At 42.8% G+C, this 21632-nt stretch overlaps 1 protein-coding gene across 1 annotated transcript in view; it reads right to left on the minus strand.

Annotated features, from left to right (window-relative positions):
* The window catches only part of AMBN (ameloblastin), a 42315-nt gene that overhangs the window by 411 nt on the left and 20272 nt on the right, over positions 1 to 21632 (minus strand). Inside the window, exon 2 of the mRNA XM_074856925.1 lies at positions 455 to 505. Within this exon, the coding sequence (XP_074713026.1) occupies positions 455 to 505 (51 nt within the window). The remainder of the gene's footprint in view (positions 1 to 454; positions 506 to 21632) is intronic.

The raw sequence follows: 21632 nt of genomic DNA on the forward strand, positions 1-21632 counted from the left end.
AGATTATCTTTCTGCTGCTAAGATGATAGCAGTATTATCCCAGCGTGAAAAATGATAGATAAGGAAAGTAATCTGCCCTGTCCTGCCTGAGATGATGCTAATACCACCACTTACATTTCTCAAAGCGCCCAGATGTCACCCAGATATTTGTCTGATCCTTCCATAATCTTTAAAATCAAGTCTAGTCCTGCAGCATGTTTTTCAGAGTACCTGGGGTACTGACAGTTAAAGCTTTGAAATGTTTGAATAGTTGTCAAGATTCTGACCAGCCCCACTTCTGTGGTTTTGCTCTGCATTTTAAGAACCACATCATCTAGACACATGATAGGAGAAAGGTGGCAAGTCACAGTAGGGGGGATATTATCTCCTATAATACTTACCTTTTTTTCATTTGTATCTGTCAACTTATTATTCAAGAGGTAATCATGCATAGTTGGAATAGGAGGATACATACCTCAGGGCTTATACTTGTCATTCCGTGTGGTCTGGCATGCTGAGGGTACATCTGCAAACAGACAGAACAGATATGAGAGTCCTTTTGAACAGGGGATAATACCCATAGACACACAGACAAAACAAGCTCAGGGAAGCCCAATATGTGGTACAGTCTAGGGTTATCATATGAACTGATATACTACCAATTTCAATATACTGTCAAGAACACTAATTTATTCTCCTGTCCTCTACATTTTCCTGATAAGACCCTGAGGTTGTGAAAGGAGCCTGGCTGCTCTCATAGCACAAACTATCCCTGGTGTACAGATTTCTTAGAGTTTATCAATCTGTCTTGGTGGCGTCACCTTTGAATGGACACACAGTTAGGGCTGTACACCTTTATGGGAGTCAGTTCCAGTAGCCAGTCTGTGGGAAATCAAGTCTGTGTTTTAAAAGAAATGAAGATTTCTACTTCATTCACTAGCTCTCATAGCACATAATCACTTGGTTTGACAGAAGGGAGCAAATCAAGGAGCTGAGGTGGAGTGATTATTAGCACCTCTTTCAGCAGCAGCTCATTATTAGGTTAGTTTGGCTGAAGTACAAAACCATGCTTTTCAGCTATGGGTAAAACCCCTCTGCCTATAGAAACCGAAATATAACTAACTGGTCTTGCCTTGCTGACCAGAACTTCGATGCTTACCATTGCAGTTATAAATTCAGTTCTCCTACCTCTATGGTTTGAAGTCAGTATTTACTGCTGGGCATGACTGATTAACACTCTTGCTCAAGACAGCAGTATGTTTGCTTACATCCTAAGAAACTGTTGGCTGTCCTGAAGGCTTCTGCTGATTTTTGAACCAGCACTCTTCAGCTGTCTTTTCCATTTTAATATATGAAGAGTGGGTACTTTTCACTGGAAATAATCCTGAAATTTGGAATTTTTCTTTCTCAGACCATTAACTGAGCTCAGATTGGCTAACCTGGTGGGTACAAAGACAACTTATATTCTCCAGCACCAGTAAGCTGGGAAGGGAATATAGGTATATTGGTAAAGATTATTTTGACAGTTCAGTTCAGGATACAGAAACCTGTGGACAAAACCCAAGCAGCTGGGTAGATTAAATAAGTAAACAACACACAGTTGTACAATTTACAGTCAAAACACTTGTGACAAAGAGACATAAAATCAGGGTACAGTTGGTCATATTTCCAAGAGCTTCCTGGAATAAAACTGTGTTGTGAGAAGCTTGAGATTAGCATCAACTATAGCAAATAACTATACTAGTATTAACAGCAGTTCTCTTTTGATAATCCTGCCTATTTTTAATCATTAAGAAGTACCAACTTTCCACAATGTTTATTTTCTAATATGGATGCAGTATGAGAAACAAACTGGATGAACTAGAAGCATTGGTCAGTTCCCAGAGCTACACTATCATTGGTAGCAGTGAGACTTGGTGGAATGAGTTCCACAACTGGAGTGCTGGGATGGAGGGCTACAGGCTGTTCAGGAGGGATAGGCAGGGCAGGCGAGGTGGAGGTGTCCCACTGTATGTAAGGCAAAGGTTTGATTGTACAGCCCTTACAGTTAGTGACGATGTGATTGAGAGACTCTGGGTGAGGATAGGGGGACAGAAAACAAAGGAGATGTGGTACTGGCTGTTTACTACCCATTGCCCAGCCAGGTCATAAGCACTGATGATTCTATAGGCAATTAGGAGAAATTTCCAGATTGGTAACCCTTGTCCTTATGGGAGATTTCAACTTCCCAGACATCAGCTGGGAATATCATACTGCTGTGACAAGCAAGTCTTGAAAATTCTCAAAGTTTGTAGGAGATAATTTCTTGTCACAAGTAAGCAACTTCTTGTCAGTGAGCAACTAGGAAACGTGCCCTAGACTTGTTATTTGTGAATAGAGAAGGACTCATAGGGGATGTGATGGCAGGTGGCTCTCTTGGCCACAATGATCATGAAGTGCTTGAGTTTAAAATTTTCAGTGTAATGAGAAAAAAAGACAGCAGAGTTGTTACTCCAAACTTCGGGAAGCAAACTTTAAGCTATTCAGGCAGTTATTCAACACAGTACCCTGGGAATCTGCTTTTGAGGGCTTAGGACCCCACAAGTGCTGGTCAGCTTTTAAGAACCACCTTTTAGAAGCAAATCCCCCTGTGTCATAAGTCAAGCAAGTGGGGCAGGAGACCAGCTTGGCCGAACAGGAAACTCCTCATGGAACTCAAGAGGAAAAAGAAATTGTGTGATCTCTGGAAGTAAGGTCAGGCTTCACAGGAAGATTACAGAGCTGTGGTTTCTATATGCAGTGAGAAAACATGAAAGGCCAAATCTCAGAGTTGAAACTGGCTAGTGTTGTGTCAGAAGGGCTTTTTAAAGTATGCTAAAAGCAAGAAGAGGTCTAAGGAAAACATTGGACTTGTTGAAAATGATCATTTGACTAGTTGAAAAACTAGTTGTTGAAACTTGTTGAAAACTTGTTGAAGATGGTCATCTGACTAGTAGGGATGAAGAAAAATCAGAGCCATTCAATGCTTTTTTTGCCTTAGTCTTTAATAATACTGATAGACCTTGGGCTGCCTGGTCCCCTGAATAGGAGGACTGTGAGTTTAGGAACAGTGACTTTCTATTTGTGGACACTGAAATTGTCAGTTGTATCAACTCAATGTTCACAAGTCCATGGGGCCTGATGCGATTCATCCCAGAGTACTGAAGGAGCACAAGCGGATGTTATAGCAGGATGCCTCTCAATAATCTACCAAAGGTCTTGGGAGTCTGGGGAAGTCCCTGCTGACTGGAAGCTGGCCAGTGTTATTACAATTTACAAAAAGAATGTGAGGGATGACCCAGGGAACTACAGACCTGTTAGTCTAATCTGGTTCCTGGAAAAATTATGGAGAAGATTATACTGGGTACTGTTGAAAGGCATTTAAAGAATAATGTAATCATCAGGCATAGTCAACACGGGTTCACAAAGGGAAAGTTCTATTTAACTAATTTTATATCCTGCTATGATAAGCTCACCCACCTAGGGGATGAAGGGAAGGCAGCGGATGTAGTTTTTCTGCATTTTTGTAAGACCTTTGATACTGTCCCTCACAGCATCCTTCTGGACAAGTTGTCCAGTTGTGGGATGAGCAGGATCATGGTGCTCTGGCTGAAGAACTGGCTGAAGGGCAGAGCTCAGGGAGTTGTAGTGAATGAGGCTACATCTGGCTGGTGACCAGTCATAAGCAGTGTTCCTCAGGGTTCAATTCTAGGGCCAGTTCTGTTCAATATATTTATCAATGATCTGGATACAGAAGTCGAATGCATGATTAGCAGGTTTGCTGCTGATACCAAACTGGGAGGTGCTGTTGTCTCTCTTGAGGGATAAGAAGCCTTAGAGAGGGACATAGATAGATTGGACCATTGGGCAATGATTAATGGGATAAAACGTAACAGTTCAAATGCTGGATTATGTACCTGGGATGGAGGAACACCAGACACAAGTATAAACTGGGAGAGGAGTGGCTGGAGAGCTCCCCTGCAGAAAGAGATCTGGGGGTGCTGGTTAATACTAAGCTAAATAGGAGTCAGCATGTGCCCTGGCAGCCAAGAGGGACAACCACATCCTGGGATACATCAAACACAGCATAACCAGCTGGTCAAAAGAGGTGATTATCCCACTGTATTCAGAGCTGGTGGGGCCTCACCTTGAATACTGTGCGCAGTTCTGGGCCCCACAGTTTAAGAAGGATGTTAAGGTCCTTGAATGAATCCAGAGGAGGCCAACAATGCTGGTGAAAGGGCCAGAAGGAATGTCCTATGAGGCTAAGACTTTGGGTTTGTCTAGTTTGAAGAAAAGTAGGCTGAGCGGCAACTTCATTGTTCTTTACAGCTTCCTGAGGAGGGCAAGTGGAGAGGGAGGTGCTGATCTTTTCTGCCTGGTATCCGGTGATCAGATGCGTGGGAATGATTCAAAACTGCATCAGGGGAGGTTTAGGCTGGACATTAGGAAACATTTCTTTATTGGGAGGGTGGTCAAACACTGGAACAGGCTTCCTAGAGAAGTTGTTGATGCTCCAAGCTTGTCACTGTTTAAGAGGAATTTAGACAATGCCCTTAATAACATGCCTTATCTTTTGGTCATCCCTGAATTGGTCAGACAGTTGGACTAGATGGTCATTGTAGGTCCCTTCCAACTGAAAATATTTTATTCTAACTGATGTATCTTCTTCTTTATGTGGGTAACCCTTTATCATTTCTGCAAGGAAGGGAGCAGGGGGTAGTTTGGGACTACACTTCCAGACAAGAACAGAACACAAGTTCTTTCTCTGTGTCCTGATAGTCTCTGCATGTTATTGAAATGGATGAAGAACCAGCAAGTGTCAAAACCATGACACAAATGCTGAAGTTGCTCAGACCACTAGGAGTTGGTAAGTACAAGAAATTACTATTTGCTGTTCCTTTTAGCAGCACCAAGATGAAGAGCAATATTTGCAATATCTCTAAGCACATGGATCTACATAATGACTTTTAATGGTGCAGGACTGGACAACATTTCAGATGACTGGACAACATTTCAGATGACTGGTCTTGGGCACATGGACACAGTTGCTACCTTGCTGGGGGGCAGGCTTGGGGCCTCGCTGAGAGGCAAAAAGTTGTTCCCTCTTACTCCTAGATTGGTACAAAGACCTATAAGGAGATGCAATGCAAAGCCTTACTCCCCATTCTGCAATGCCCTACTGATCACAAAGCCATCCTGCAGTGTTCCTTCAGTTTCTGCCCCATGTCAAGGATGACTGAACAGCCTTGCAGGAGGTCCTCAGTCCACAACATGAGGGTGTGAGTATCTGCAGCCTGGCTGAAGGAGCTCAGCACACGCTAGTGAGAGATACAGGAAAATGTGCCAAGGACTAGGGTTGTCGCTTTAAGCTTTTGCTGTGCTCAGAAGCCCCTGACCATCCTAAGGGGCCCTAACTGCTCAGCTCAGATACAGGTGACTTTGGCAAATGTCAGCCTGGCCTGGGCCTCTTCCTGTCATTCACAGCAATTTAAGTGTCCCTGCATAACCATTTCAGACTGATCCCAGCACTGCTTTGTGAGCTTTCTCCAGTGAAGGAGTTCACTGTTTCCTGTGAAATGGATATCCATTTCAGGTGAGGATGCCTTATTACTCAGTGCCCAGGATATCTTTGGTTAACCCTGTAGTTTCATGTCCTAAGTACTTCTCCTGTGTGGCAGCTATCTGAGAATTCAGTATCAGGCATGACACATTTCCCATCTGCAGACTACAGTTTTTCTTAAAGAGTTTGTGGTGATAATATTAGTAAGTGGTACCAGAATCCAAGACATTGCCCGTTGACATACATGAATGAAAGGCCATGATAACCAGGCAGCATGAAGATTACTCATTCTGAGAGTCTAATTTATGCTTAGCTCACCAGATGATGTCAGTATTGTAATAAAAGGTTAGGGAAAGATTGTCTGCTAGGATTGTGCATTGATGTGAAATTTTGCAGTCTGAAAGTCCTCTGAAGGAGTAAGTCTGTTCTGTACAACAAAGCTGGACATGAAAATTGGTATTAACATTACCCTGAGAAAATAATTTTGTTTCAGACTCAATAGATATCCAAATCACTGTATTTTTTATGCATTCTCCAAATCAGTAATTTCTGAAAGAGGGAAAGAGGATTTTCTCCAGCCACAGGAGGGACTCTTTAATGTCTCCAGTCTCATCAGAGGATGATATAAAAAATAAGCCCGTGCCTATTATTATCATCTGTTTGGAAGCTGAACTGCTTGAAAACAGTCCCTCAGTTCTCCTGTGTTTTAGATAGATGTGAAATATAAGAGGGACATTGCTGGGAATGAAGAGCTTTTCATAATTTCTGTTTCTGCCCCAGCTAAAGAGGGAATTAAAAGATTCATGAATTTGAAATGAATAAATAGATACCAGGCAAAGAATCACTTACAAATCTAAGGCAACCTTTCATTCATGAAGAAATCTAGCACTGAGCTACTTCATGTCTCATCAGATTCTGTTAATCTAACAGTAATTGTTTTCCCTATTCTTACACAATGAGTTACAAAACCCATAGGGACCTTAGAATACCTGGATAATTTCATACTGTATCTTTTTAGTCTGGAAAAAAGAACATTTGCTCTATTCCACACACCACACCCCCCCCCCCCACATGCCCCCCCCCCCCCCCCAAAAAAAAAAAAGAGGGGGGAAAAAGTTGGGGGTTTTTTAATTAACACTTAATTAAAGGACAAATAAAGCTTATGTGTGGTTTTCAACTCAAGTAATATACTGTAACTACTTTAGCTTGCAAATATTACAAATGCAGCATAAGGACAGCATCAATATTTGCTTGTTCTCCCCAGGATATAACATTCAGAAAGACATTATGCCTTGACTCAATTTCAGCAACAACTCAACATAGAAACATAGGACTTTGTATTCCCTATCATCCTGCTCCCCTGAAAAAAAAAAAAAAAAAAAAAAAAGCTACAGCTGGGATGGAAACAGAGAGCAGTGTGAAACTGATTGTAATTGATGGTAAACATCTTACCAAAAAAAATGAGCATAATTTCTCCTTAGAATAAGAAATGCCTGTGTCTAAAGTACAGCTTTCCAGGTAGAGCACAGGCAATAAGCAGAGAAAATACAACTGGCCTGTGCTACCTGCAGTTAGCGGCACTGGAAGTGTCTTTCTCCTTTTTGTGCATGTCCTGCATGACAGAAGGGCTGCATGAAGAATGAAGAAGACAAATGCACCTCCTGAAATGTCAGTGACCTCGTTGCCTGGAATGGAATTGCAATCCCAAATTTGACTGTGTGAGCATGCATAGTTAAATCCTGGCCCTGCTGATTTGATGTATGTCTTGATACATACCAGGGCCAGATCCCACATTTCTCCATGATGCCATTGCCTCAAACCACTCACTAGGACCTTCACTTTGTCACATGCAGCTCCAAAACAGAGCCAGGCTCCAAAACTATTACAGGGGAAAGATAACTTCCCTCAATGTGCTGGCAACGCTCTTCCTAATGCAATCCGGGATACCGTTAGCCTTCTTTACCACAACGGCACGTTGCTGGCTCAGGGTCAACTTAGTATCCACCAGGACCACGAGATCCTTCTCTGTCAAGCTGTTTTCCAGCCAGTTGAGCCCCAGCATTTACTGGTGTATGGAGTTATTCCTTCCAAGGTGCAGAACTTTTTGCTTTGTTGAACTTCATGAGATTCCTCTCTGACCATTTCTCTGACCTGTCAAGGTCCCTCTGAATGGCAGCACAGCCAACAGCTACGTTAGTATCTCTCCCCAGTTTTATATCATCTGCAAACTTGCTCAGGGTGCTCTCTGCCCCATCATCCAGGTCATTAATGAAGATGTTAACAGTATTGGACCCAGTACCAACCCCTGTGGTACACGACTAATACCTGGCTTCCAGATGGACTTTGTACCATGGATCACAATGCTTTGGGTGCAACTGTTCAGTTTTCAATTCACCGCACTTTTACCTCATCTAACAAGTAGTTTGTCAGCTTGTCTATGAAAATGTTTAGGACTCATACTAATTCAGGTAGAAAATAGCCACTGATCTCCCCTCATTCACCCAGCCAGTGATCTCATTGAACAAAAATATTACATTGGTTAAGCGTGATTTCTCTTTTGTAAACCCATGCTGACTTCTTTTCACCTTGTTCTTTATGTATTTGGAAATGGTGTCCAGGATTATTTTGCTCCACCATCTTCCCAGGGATCAAGGTGAGGCTGACTGGCCTATAGTTCCCTGGATCTTCCTTCTTGCCATTCTTAAAGATGGGGGTGACTTTTGTTCTCTTCCAGTATTCAGAAACCCCCTATGTGACCTTTCAAGGACAACCATGAGGGGCCTTGAAAAGACAACAGCCCACTTCCTCAGCAATCATTGTTTCATGCCAACATTCTCATGGACATGTTTATGTCTGGTCTGTCTAAATTTTCTCTAACCTGCTCCTCCTCCACCAAGGGTAAGTCTTCCTTGCTCCAGACTTTCCTTCCAGTATCAGGGGCCTGGGATGCTGAAGGCCAGTCTTACCAGTAAGAACCAAGGTAAAGAAGTGTCCTGGTTTAGCCAGGATAGGGTTAAGTTTCCCCAGCAGTGGCGGGGGAGCCCTAGCCGGGTTATTCATATACCATGCTGATGTCACCTCTGGGCGCCAGAGCACGGGAAGAATCGGTGATCGCATGGGTTGGCGCAGCCGGTTCTCTCACTGCTGTATGGGTAGATATCTTGCTCTGTTCATTGTTATTACTGTTACTGTTATTATTATTGTTGTTGATTGTTGTGTTGCTGTTGCACTGTTGTATTAAACCTCTCCTTATCTCAGCCCCGGGGCTTTGTATTTCACTCCCTTTGTGGGGGAGGGGCAGCGGCCGCGTGGTCTCAGACCCCAGCAGGGCCTAAACCACCACAACTTTTGGTGCCCAACGTGGGGCTCCAGAACACCTGCAGTTCATTGATGGTATCATTGTATGGGGGGACACAGCTGAGGAAGTCTTTGAGAAAGGAAAGAAGATAATTGAAATCCTCCTGAAGGCTGGTTTTGCCATCAAGCAACAGACAGTTAAGGGGCCGGGAAGGGAGATTCAGTTCCTAGGAATAAAATGGCAAGATGGGCGTCGCCACATCCCAATGGAGGTGATAAATAAGATAACAGCCATGGCCCCACCAACCACTAAAAAGGAGACTCAGTCTTTCCTGGGCGCTGTGGGGTTCTGGAGGATGCACATCCCAAACTACAGCCTGATTGTGAGCCCTCTCTACCACGTAACCCCAAGAAGAATGAGTTTAAATGGGGCCCTGAGCAACAACAAGCCTTTGAACAAATTAAGCAGGAGATTACTCAAGCAGTGGCCCTTGGGCCAGTCCGGGCAGGGCAGGAGATTAAGAACATGCTCTACACCGCAGCCGGGGAGAATGACCCTTCCTGGAGCCTTTGGCAGAGAGCACCTGGGGAATCCCGAGGCCGACCTCTAGGCTTTTGGAGCTGGGGATACAAAGGCTCTGAAGCTAACTATACACTGACTGAGAAGGAGATAGTGGCAGCGTACGAAGGAGTTCGAGCTGCCTCAGAAGTGGTCGGCACTGAGACACAGCTCCTCCTGGCACCCCAACTGCCGGTGCTGGGATGGATGTTCAAAGGAAAGGTTTCCTCCACACATCATGCAACAGATGCCACGTGGAGTAAATGGGTTGTGTTGATAACACAACGGGCTCGAACACAGAACCTCAACTGCCCAGGATTAGTAGAAATGATCATAAACTGGCCAGAGAGCAAAGATGCTGGGATGTCACCAGAACAGGAGGTGAAACGTGCTGAGGAGGCCCCACCATATAACGAGCTGCCGGAGGAGGAGAAACGATATACCCTGTTCACTGATGGGTCTTGCCGCATTGTGGGAAAACATTGACAATGGAAGTCTGCGGTGTGGCATCCCACACGACAAACCTCTGAAGCTGTTGAGGGACAAGGTGAATTGAGCCAGTTCGCAGAGGTGAAAGCCACCCAATTGGCTTTGGAGATTGCTGAGCAAGAAAAGTGGCCGAGGCTCTATCTCTACACTGACTCGTGGGTGGTGGCAAGTGCCCTGTGGATGTGGTTGCAGCAATGGAAGCAAAACAACTGGCAACACAAGGGCAGACCCGTCTGGGCCGCTGAAGTGTGGCAGGATATTGCAGCCCAGGTGGAGAACCTCGTTGTGAAGGTGCGCCATGTGGACGCCCATATACCCAAGAGTCGGGCCACTGATGAACATCAACATAACCAGCAGGCGGACCAGGCTGCTAAGATCGAAGTGGCTCAGGTGGACTTGGACTGGCAGCATAAAGGTGAACTGTTCATAGCCCGGTGGGCCCATGAGACCTTGGGCCACCAAGGCAGAGATGCAACATACAGGTGGTCTCGAGATCGAGGGGTGGACCTCACCATTGACACCATCACAGAGATCATCCACGGATGTGAGATGTGTGCTGCGATCAAACAAGCCAAATGGGTGAAGCCCCAGCGGAATGAAGATTGATGGATGAAATATAAATATGGAGAGGCCTGGCAGATCAACTACATCACACTGCCACAGACCCGCCAGGGTAAGCGCCACGTGCTCACAATGGTGGAAACAACCACTGGATGGCTCGAAACTTATCCAGTGTCCCACACCACCGCCCAGAATACCATCCTGGGCCTTGAAGACGGAGTCCTGTGGCAACACGGCATCCCAGAGAGGATTGAGTCGGACAATGGGACTCACTTCCGAAATAACCTCATAGATGCCTGGGCAGAAGAACACGGCATCGAGTGGGTCTACCACATCCCCTACCATGCACCAGCCTCTGGGAAGATCGAGTGCTACAATGGACTGTTAAAAACTACATTGAGAGCAATGGGGGGTGGAACCTTCAAACACTGGGACACACATCTGACAAAGGCCACTTGGTTAGTCAACACAAGAGGATCTGCCAATCGAGCTGGCCCGGCTCAGTCAAAACTTCCACGTGTTGTAGACGGGGATAAAGTCCCTGTGGTGCGCATGAGGGATCTACTAGGAAAAATGGTCTGGGTTAGTCCTGCACCAGGCAAAGGCAAACCCATCCACGGGATTGTTTTTGCTCAAGGACCTGGGTGCACCTGGTGGGGGATGGAGAGGTCTGATGCGTACCACAGGGGGACTCGATTGTGGGTGAAAACACACCGTGAATTATACTGTGCTTTTGTTAATTTTTCTTTGTTATTGCTAATTGCTAAATGGCAGCTGGATGTGACGCACATGGTATAGAATAAAGGGGTGGATTATGTCCTGGTTTAGCCAGGATAGGGTTAAGTTTCCCCAGCAGTGGGGGGAAGCTCTAGCCGGGTTATTCATATACCATGCTGATGTCACATCCGGGCGCCAGAGCGCGGGAAGAATCGGTGATCGCGTGGGTTGGCACAGCCGGTTCTCTCACTGCTGTATGGGTAGATATCTTGCTCTGTTCATTGTTATTACTGTTACTGTTATTGCTATTGTTGTTGTTTGTTGTGTTGCTATTGCACTGTTGTATTAAACCTCTCCTTATCTCAGCCCCGGGGCTTTGTATTTCACTCCCTTTGTGGGGGAGGGGCAGCGGCCGCGTGGTCTCAGACCCCGGCAGGGACTAAACCACCACAAGAAGGCATTGAATACACTGGTATTTTCCATGTCCTCTGTCACGAGGACCCATGCCCCATTTAGCAGTGGGCCCATGTTTTTCCTGGTCTTCCTTTTGCTACTGGTGTATACATGGAATTCTTTCTAACTGACCTTCACCTCCTTTGCCAGATTCAACTCCAGGCTGCCTTTGCCTTTCCTAACTCCATCCCTGCACAATTGGATAGTATTTCTGTATTCCTCCCTTGGTCACTTGCACCTGCTTCCACCATTTGAACACATCATTTTTATCTCTGAATAGTTAAAGTGCTTCTCATTGGACAGAACCTAGAAATGAAATGGAGACATTTTGCTTGCTCCCAGAGGAATGTCTCTTTAAACCTCTGGCTGCATCCATGAATCACTCTCACTCCATTTCATTGGCAAGTCAGCAGCCTGTAGTTGTGCACAAAAGGATTTGCTACAATTTTCATGAACTGTAGTAATTTTATGTGTTATGTTTCTTCACCAAATGCAGCTGCTTCTGTCATTGCTCCTGCACAAAAAAATAGTTTGAAGGAGGAGATCAAGCTCTGTGGTAGCTGTTTTGCACAACACATAGAAGACGCTAGGATGAGTAGAACTGCAATTGTACAATTCCAGTTGGACGACTTGTGCTGCTTGATGTGCCTCACTACTTCCTAGTCCATTTCATAAAAATGAGTGTCTCTGCCAGTGTTTTTTTCATTAGTATGGTCTGTGTATTGCAGGTGGTACCCGAGTTTAGACAAAACATCTGTGATACAGGCAATTACCTGCTGATGATAGAGTGTGTGAACTGAATCCGAAGTGGGGTGTGCATGACAGTCTAGCTGTCTCCAAAGCAAGCCTAGATATGGAAGCTTATTTCCTGTGACTCTTTTTAATCACACAACATTTCTTATCCAAAGTGGTCTTCTACATTTGGTAAGATGAACCGCACTCTAATCTTCATTGACTGTATTCTCTCTGCCTCCAGGAGCTACTAAGCTGGAAGACAGAAAACTCACTTTCAAAGCTTAAGAATTGGAAGAGAGCTGCTTCAGGTTGCAGTGATATTGTTCTGTGACCAGAGTAATGTTGATACATATATAAGGCATTTCAAGCCAAATATTGGAACCCTGTGGGAAAACCTGAGGGTACGAGGATGTGGAGAGTATTCAGCAGTTTTTTCTTGCTGCTGTAGGTGAGAAACACATGTCACTTCAGTTAACAAAAGGTTTATCCCTAACTGCTAGACTGAAATAGGGTTGCAAGAAAAAGATAAAATTAAGGACTTTTGAAGCTTGAAAATGTGGATTCAGGTTTAGGAAGAGAGGGGAAAAGCAGTTCAGCAGTTTCCTGAATCTGCTTTTGATAAAGAAGTGCAGCTTCTCTTATTACTGTGTAGGCTTGAACAATGAGATCTTGAATCTCAATCTCTGCTGCATAGCTACAGTACTAAGAGTTAAGGCGTTGGCATGAGCCCACCAAATAGGCAATGTGCTTGTGCTCCCCTTGAGGAGTTTCACCCAAACATGCCTTAATGTCAATGCTGTTGTGCTGCTTCAACCTCAGAATGAATCCTTGTTGAAGGCCATAGCTCAGTAAGAGAACCCCATCATCTTCTCAAGCTTTCCATGCTGGAGCTACAATTTCAGGTGGCAAGGGCAGAGGAGACACCAGGAGGGTAGAAATAGTTCCAGTCAAACAGCCCCAAACATGATTTATGTAGAAGACTCTCATCTTTTGAAATATTCCATCTTTCCAACAAGCAAATCTAAGCCATTGGACCACTTTTCATCGTGGAGAAGGTTATTTAGAGTCCAGTTCTGAACCTTAGTGCCTGGTTAAACTCTCCTATCAGTGGAGATTTGTGTCATTTTTCTCTCTGCTATTCTGTATTTGCATGGGGCTGTGTGTGCATGTATGTGTGTATTTGCCTTTCCACTGGAAAGAATTCAAAAATATAAACAATAGGGCCTAAGGATATTTATGTTGGAATAAAAGAGTTTGTGGTGCATTTTCTGCTTATGTAACTCAGTAGCAGGCAGCAGGCAGCAAAAAGATGAATTCACAGTTCTCTTGAAAGCATCTGCTCTTTCAGGCAAGGTGCTTTAGTGGAATCAGACCTGAATCCAATAACCACAACATATGGTTATGTTGTCAAGGTCTGATAATGTCCGATAATAAAGGACATAAGGACTATACTGTTTGGCCCAGGATCCCACAGGTCTTTGATGTGCCTAAGTCTCATTAATCTGAATGGGAACTATGTATTTAAATACCTTTGAACCTCTGGACCTCGAACACCAGTCTCAATCATACTGTGTTGTTGCAAGTGTTTAGTCAGAGAGAGATGGCTATATTTCTGTGAATCATGTTCTCCAGAGGCTTACAGGGCCTGTTGTATCAATATTACAACTAATTACAGTGAACTCTTTTTCCTTTGACAAACTTCATGCTCCATCCAATTCCTGTAAATCAAAGAACATTTATTTGAAGCATGGGTCTGGTTGGACATCATTTACACAGTCCCTGAAAGTGGCAGTTCGGCTTCCCTATTGTGTATAGAAGGAAGATCTAACTACAGAGGTTTTCTGGCCACAGCTTGGCACCATCAGCCCATCTCTCATGCATCTCAACAAGCCCTAAGAATTGCATAACCATCAACACTTTGGATAAGGCAAATGTGGTAATAGGGTTTTTATTCTCTCCAAGAGACTGGACAGCCATTTCTGAGAGTGAGAAAGTACTGACCTCTCTCAAAGGGAGCACAAGTGTTAGTTTGAGCTCCATTCCAGGGGGACCTGAAAGAGTTCACCATTTCTTCTCACCTAGAAGAGAAGCTGATGGTACACAATTATCATATGAACACACGTGCCTGAAAAGGGGAGGTTCAGCAAAAACATGGTCTGCAGAAAGGTAAACAGGAGCCAGGACTGCTCTACTGACAGCTTCTGTGACACCATCCTCATTCTGCCAACCATTCTAGATGCTGGCAGGAAGGGTTGGACCAAGTTCCCCGATAGTGCCATCAGGGTTTGGTAGCTGGCCTGCTAGTAGTATGCCTTCCTAGTGACCCAGGAAGGGCCTGGGCCTGACCGTGCCAGAACAATATTCCTTGAAACCCAGATATAACTGCTCCAGCAAGGATTGGTGAAGCCAGTTGCTAGAAACAGAGACACAATTGCTAAGTGGAAGGTCTGGGGTTTGGATAAAGTTCTACTGCTGTAGTTCAGTAAGTTGTATGCTACCTGAGCTGCCAAAAAGGAACTGGATGCATTCATGGTGTGCACAAAAGGGAGTTAAAATAAGCCAAGTGGCAGCATGTTTGTAGCAGGCTAATAGGACATGCTTACCCCTTCACTAGCCATGGCCTAGTCCTTGTTGCACTGTTTATCTACTGTTGCACCACTTAGACCTGAGCTCTTAGGAACACAACTGCTTTCAGAAGGATTTGCCTGTGAGCTTTTGGAAAGGAGTCCTGCCACTTCTTCTGGGTGGACAGTACCTTCCCTGGTACAGGATAGCAGCAGATAACCAGGGAGAAGCAGGGAAGCTTCTGGAATCCACGCCCCTAACAATATGAAATATATGTGTAAGAGACTTACTGGACTTAGGGTAACCAGCAAAACAAAAGCCAGCTAAACCACACAAGAGAAAGCTCTTGCACAAGTAAAGGAATGAAAATCACTGGAGTCAAGACCAAAATGAATATTGCAGATTTCAGTGGTTGCAATCCCTTAATTGAAAACAACAATGAAACTGCCAGGAAATGCAGTCGTATCTTGGCACTGAACCAGTCTGTCACGTACTAATTCATATGCTGTCAGTACAGAAGGAACTACTCTGAGTCAAAGGGCTAATTGCAAGCAAAAATTGACAAGACAAGGGACAGGCTAGCAGTAAACAATAGACTTCCGTGTGAAAGAAGGCAAGTTATGATATTCTTTTGTTTGCCCTCTTTCAACAGAAAGGATCCAGAGTGCTTTCAACAAGAAAGAAAAGCAATTCATCTAAAAGTGATGGGAAAGAAATGTCTCCATGTAGTGCACTTCATTAACTTGTGGAATTGGCTGTTGCAATGCATCCCTGAGTCTGACCAGCAAGATAGATTAAAGATTATAAAAAGTCTGAAATATTTATGCATCTAATGGGAAAAAAACATAACTCCATGAAAGAGGACAGAGATTATTTATGGAAAGGATAAAAAGGATAAAAGCACTTTTGCCTTGGCATACAAACTGACATTGTAAGAGACAGAAATTTATTCTCAAATTTGGTCATTGCAACTTTACCTGGAACAACAGATCTAGTCACAGTCAGAGATGAGATTTTAGGCTCAAGATAATACTAATGCCAACAATTTCAGTGACATAAAGTGATCTTCATCTGTTTCACTGACTTCATATTTCAAGATGAAAATCTAAAAAGTAAAAATACACAATTTCCTCAGAAGTAAGCATTCCTCCCTAAGAGAACAAACAACCAAAGTTAGCTCAAGTCAGCATTCAGAGAGGCTAGATTTTGGGGTTGCTTATTTAATTTACAGTCACGTTAAGTGTGGTGGAGGAAGGGAAGAGGATGGGACCCTAATGTTTCTTTAAAGGTTCAAAACACTTGTGTTAAGCATCTTAGGCTCAGTGTCTACATTAAAAGTTAAAGCCATTTAACTGAGTAAATTTGATCTTGCTAAAGCAGTACCAGCTCCTAATGTGCTTGCAATGGCCTTCAATTAGCTGAACTTAGTTCACTAAATAAACAAGTTAAATCAATATGATTACAAATCCAGCTGTAAATCACTTTGGGTTATCTACTGATATTAAGAACTGCAGAGATGTATCTTCTCAGCTGAACTGAGAAGCCAACAACATACATTTTCTTTGCCTCTTACAGTATGAAGTAACATAATCAGTTTATACTGAAGTCATGAGGCATTTTAACCACAAAGTAAAAAGCACATAGTTCAGCTAAAAGCTCACTTCAGGCTTTCAGGTTTCAGAGCTGCTCCTTTTCACTTACCCATAGCTGTGTCTAACAGGTGAATCAAGTTTTCCTGTGATACCTCAAGAAGCATCTAAGACAGCTATGAACATTTTCTTCCTTAGAATTACAGGATCATGGAAAAGTCACATCCTTTATTCTGCTAGCTACTCTCTTGCTGAGGCAGCCTGGGGCACACTTTGCTCTCCTTGCTGCAAAGGCACACACACAGCTGGCTCATGTCCAGCTTGCTTTCCACCAGGACCATGCTCGCACTAATTTCACTGGATCAGCAAGCATTCATGCACACAGCTGTATTGCTATACAAACTGTCAGGGATAATCATTCTTACCCATAGCCCCATTTGGGCAACTAAAATGGGAAGCATCTGTGTTACCAAAAACAGAAAAAAAGGAAAAAAAAAAAAAACAGAGGGAGGAGAAAAAGATAATACACTGAGACAGTTGGTAAATTCAGTCAGTAATTCTACAACATGGAATTCAGACAGACCAATGACACTTTGCGTGGCATAAAGTTTAGGCGTCTGCTATCTAAATTCTTGTCCTTGGACAAATTGTCCAGTTTTCTTTCTTATTCTGGAAAGCAGAACAAATATGTGGGAGGACGCCTTTCATTTCAGCCCAATTGCAAGAGAATTACAGACAGATGTGGGAGCACCCTGGGAAATACAATCTCCTGCTAGCCTTAGGTCTCATGTTGCAGAATAGCTAAATCCATCAGAAGAATTGTGTCCTATTTCTTTCTGTCTGGAAAGGAAGACTTGACAAAGAGCTCAAGGCAGCCTTTTTGTTTTTCCTGCCTCATCTTTCTCAGGATTCTTTGAGCACAAGCAGACGAGGTAATGCTGGCCCAACACATCTGAGAGGTCTCAGAAACCTCAGTACACTTTCTTACTGAAATACATCTGGTGTCTTCCATGCTTTGTTATCTTGTAAAAAACAAACATAGAAACTGAGAAGGCCTTCCACTGGTTTAAAGTCATGGACAATTTGAATTAAAAAATCTAGTTATTTGACTCAAAACCCGGAAAGTTGATGCAGGATTAGGGCTATATGAGACACAAAAGAACTAAATGAAATTTATTGGCTCTTATGTAGATTTCATGTATGCTTGTTGATTGGATCACAAAATCTTTCTAGTTTTCAGCTTTAGATTTGACCAGTTTTCCTTACATTCATGCATTTTCATTACGTCCACCCTGTTCACTTCTCACCAGTCCATGCAAACATACCTAATTTTGACTCAGTCTTCATTCAGAGACTGTTTTCCTTGTTTTGAAACCAAATCAGAAAAAACTCATGAGAAACATCTGGAATTGTTTGATTGCTGGTTTTGGATTTGGATTTCTATTCCTGGCTAGCTCTGTTCTGCTCCTTACTGTCAAGTGGGTTTATCAAAGGATTTCTCATGCCTTGATCTGTACCGATGTTCAGGTCAGGAGCAACGTCCTGCTTTTGCCATTCACTGTTGTGAAGTAGATCTCTTTCCTGGAGAAGATGACATTCAGATGGTGACACAGTACCTAACTTTGGGAAATGAATATATTAACATATTGGTATTGTATTATTATAATAATTAGTAATTATTTATAGTTCTTACAGTTATAATTAATAACAATAATCAACAATAATGTTACTGACAGCTGCTTACCAAGTTGGTTCACTTTGGGTTTGCATAGAAGGGAGATATGAACCCACACCTAATGCTGGATTATAAATTTTCACTCTAGACCTTAGCACAATCAGCCGCTATGTGTAAGTGGAAGCCTCTTGGCTGGCAAGTGAGAAACTGAGCCAGAGTTATGGGGTTAGAAGGATGCGCTACACTTGTGGGAGGAATACACCACCTGCTCATGTGAGAGTAACCAAAACCTCAGGAGTGAGAAAGTAATTAGTGGACTTCAGGAGATTATCATCATCTCTTGTGCATGGTGAGCTGTTGGTTCCTGCTCCCAAACTACAGTTGACTAAGGGCTCCCACAATCCCAAATTACATCCCAGAGTAGGAAATCCTGTGCATGGTACCTGCGTCTGCTGGGCAATGTTATGCAAAGCACCATACATCTGCAGCAGGTACACAATCTGGAATATGAAAGCAGGCATTTCCAAAGTCCATTGCTTTATGTGTTCCTCATAAATGGAAAAGAAAAAACAACACAAACCATTTTAAACAATATGTTTAGACATTCATGCTTTCCTTTCAAGTTTCAATTGAATTCTACTCCTGTGTACCATTACAACAGCTTTTTTATGAATTTCTGTTAAAACCCAAAGACAGCTCCTATCTGAGTGTAATTTCAGCTCTGAGTTATGGGCATTTTCTCCACACAGTAGACCAATGTATTTAAATAGAGACTGCTGCAATATTTCACAGTGCTGATGGAGACAAAAACACAGTAGCCAGACTGTAGACAGCCCTGTTTCCTTGCAGTCCTGTTAAAGGCCATACAAGCACTTACATCTCTCTTCAGCACTGAAGCCCATAAAACATACCATGAATGTAAATCTGAGCTGTGGATTCCAAAAGTGGAATGTCAATTCATTGAAGTTTTTGTCCACTTTTTTTTATTTTATTTTACCAACAGAAGCTGTAGCAACACAGCCTATCGGACATCTTAGATGTTTTCTAAATCACACAGCTTCAATTTTTTTTCCCTCTCTTTTTTTGTTAAATGAGCTGGCCTAGGCAATTAGCCAAACTGGAAACGTCATGACTTACTTTTCAAATATTCTCAAGAGTACAGATAACATCATGCAAGTTTTTTATCCTGGAACTGAAAACTAATACTGATTGATTGCACCTCACTGTAACACAATTTATAGAAGGAATATGACAGAGAGCTTTGTCTGATAAATTAAATTATAGGTTTTGTTTGAGGAGAATATGTTTTTTATATCACCTGGCTAAAGTTTTGCTGTTGCTCACAGGAAATACTCCTCCAGTGTGCCTTACTCGTGGATAGAAACAAATCTCTGTGTAACAGAATATGGCTTGATTTAACTCTACTAACCTGTGGCTGAGTAATTACATCTTCCAACAAACAGATGAGATAAACATTTGCTGTCATTCCAGAAAAAGACTTGGCTTACTGTAGAAGTGCAGCTCTGTGTTCATGTACTCAAGATCACCCTCAAAAGTACCATCTTGCACAGGGTTGTCTTGCTGAGACAGCACTGATATGATCGCTGAAGCCTTGCCTTGTACTACGAATCTATGAAATCATAGTAAATGAGTCTTACAAGACAGCAGGGAACGCTGGACAGCACAGCTGCCTAGCCATGCCTTTTACTAATGAGAGAGTGAAGAATATGTATCTACAGCACAGCCCTCAGCTATGTTCATTTCAGTACACCATCCCCTACTCATTAACTCTCCAACATGGTATGAAATCACAAAATTTCTACCCAAAGCAGATTCTACCCTATCTACGCCTAGGTCTAGATCACTCAGGTACTGTTTTTAAATCTGCACACTACTAGAGATCCAACCACTGCCTCTGGGGCAATACTCCAGGATTTGTTGCGGCTGTCTTGGGGACATTTAAAAAGCAGAAAGGAAAATACAGTTAATCTCATTTTTTCTTTGATAGTGCAGCTAAGTTAGCACATAAACCCAACCAAACAAGAGGTGGGACTGAACATACTGGCAGAGAAAAGGTTCTCAGGTTGCAAAGAAGCAGAATTACAGTCTTCATTCTCTGAATTGCTACCTGCATTAAAAATACAGTATTATTCTTTCTCTCCTATGTGCTTTCAGGAGAACATAACCTGTTATTACTTTTAACCCTATCTATCCCTGCAGCAAGTGACTTCTCCATTCCAATCTCAGGTTGTGTCTGAATCATATGTGTTTACTTACAAAGATCTCCAAGTGTTTACAGTGTTACAAGCACTCTCCCAAATTTAAACTGCACAACAGACCAGCCAGAAGTAATCTGGTTTTTTTCTACCACCCAATGCTTAATCAGTTGCATTCTCAGTCACATTCATCATTGCGTCTCAGAAGTGTCTCCTGCTCAAAACCAAAACTCCTCTAAAATAAACCCAGGAAAAGAAGCATGACCTAAACAAATCTGAGTAAGTATCACTCTGCATGTATTAGGCAAAGACCATGAAGAAATGGTATGTCACACTTCCATGTGAAAGCTGAGCAAAGTAAGTTGTAGGAAAACTCCCACCATGGTTTCACAGCATATGCTATGGATCCATTTCATCTCAACAAAACAGGTTGATTTTGCAGGTAGTGTTTTCAGCTGACACTCTTCCACTCAAAATGTAAAACAAGTCTTCAGAAAAAAGTTTCATTATTTTGCTACAAAGGCCATCAACATCAGAAGTTTCTCCCACTTCTAATTTGAATTCTATTGAAGTTTTTTAATGCTTCTAATTAGCAACAGTGCAGGTCCTTTTTTTAAAAGCTAGAATCTGGCCTTTATTCTTGAAATAGGTCTTCTAGTGGAATTTTGCAGAGCTGTAGTGGGAATGACATAAGAGCTTCTCAGGTCACTATAATCAGTTTACATGTTCTAAATTGGATTCCTCTACTGCCATTGTTGGTCCAGTAACATTCTTGGGAGAAATTTCTTTATACTAGACTGAAGACAGATTGGCCAACATCCTAAGCACTATGGCTGGGATTCATGTTACCTAACTTCAAACATCTAAAAATCAGGCATCTAGAAGAAACTAAGAGTCAAGACTCTCTCTGAACTCATGATCTCAGACAAGGTGGCAGGATGTCAGTGCAAGGGAGGTATTCATCCCACTTCACTGAGAACAGAGTGATTTCCCACATGGAGATAACTAGAGCCATAGCTTTTAGTGGTCTGGAGTTTGCTCAGCAGATGTCCTTTCCAATCCTAGCTCAAAATTAAAATATAAAACTATTTAACTTTGTGCTAAACAACATTGATCTTCTCAGCCTGCATCAAGCAGTGTCAGAAAAGCTTGGAGACCTATATTTTTATCTTTTAATGGCAATCAACAGAAAGTCTGTAAAAATGGATGAAATCAT

This window comes from Strix uralensis, chromosome Z (assembly GCF_047716275.1).
Source record: "Strix uralensis isolate ZFMK-TIS-50842 chromosome Z, bStrUra1, whole genome shotgun sequence".
Classification (NCBI taxonomy): Eukaryota; Metazoa; Chordata; class Aves; order Strigiformes; family Strigidae; genus Strix; species Strix uralensis.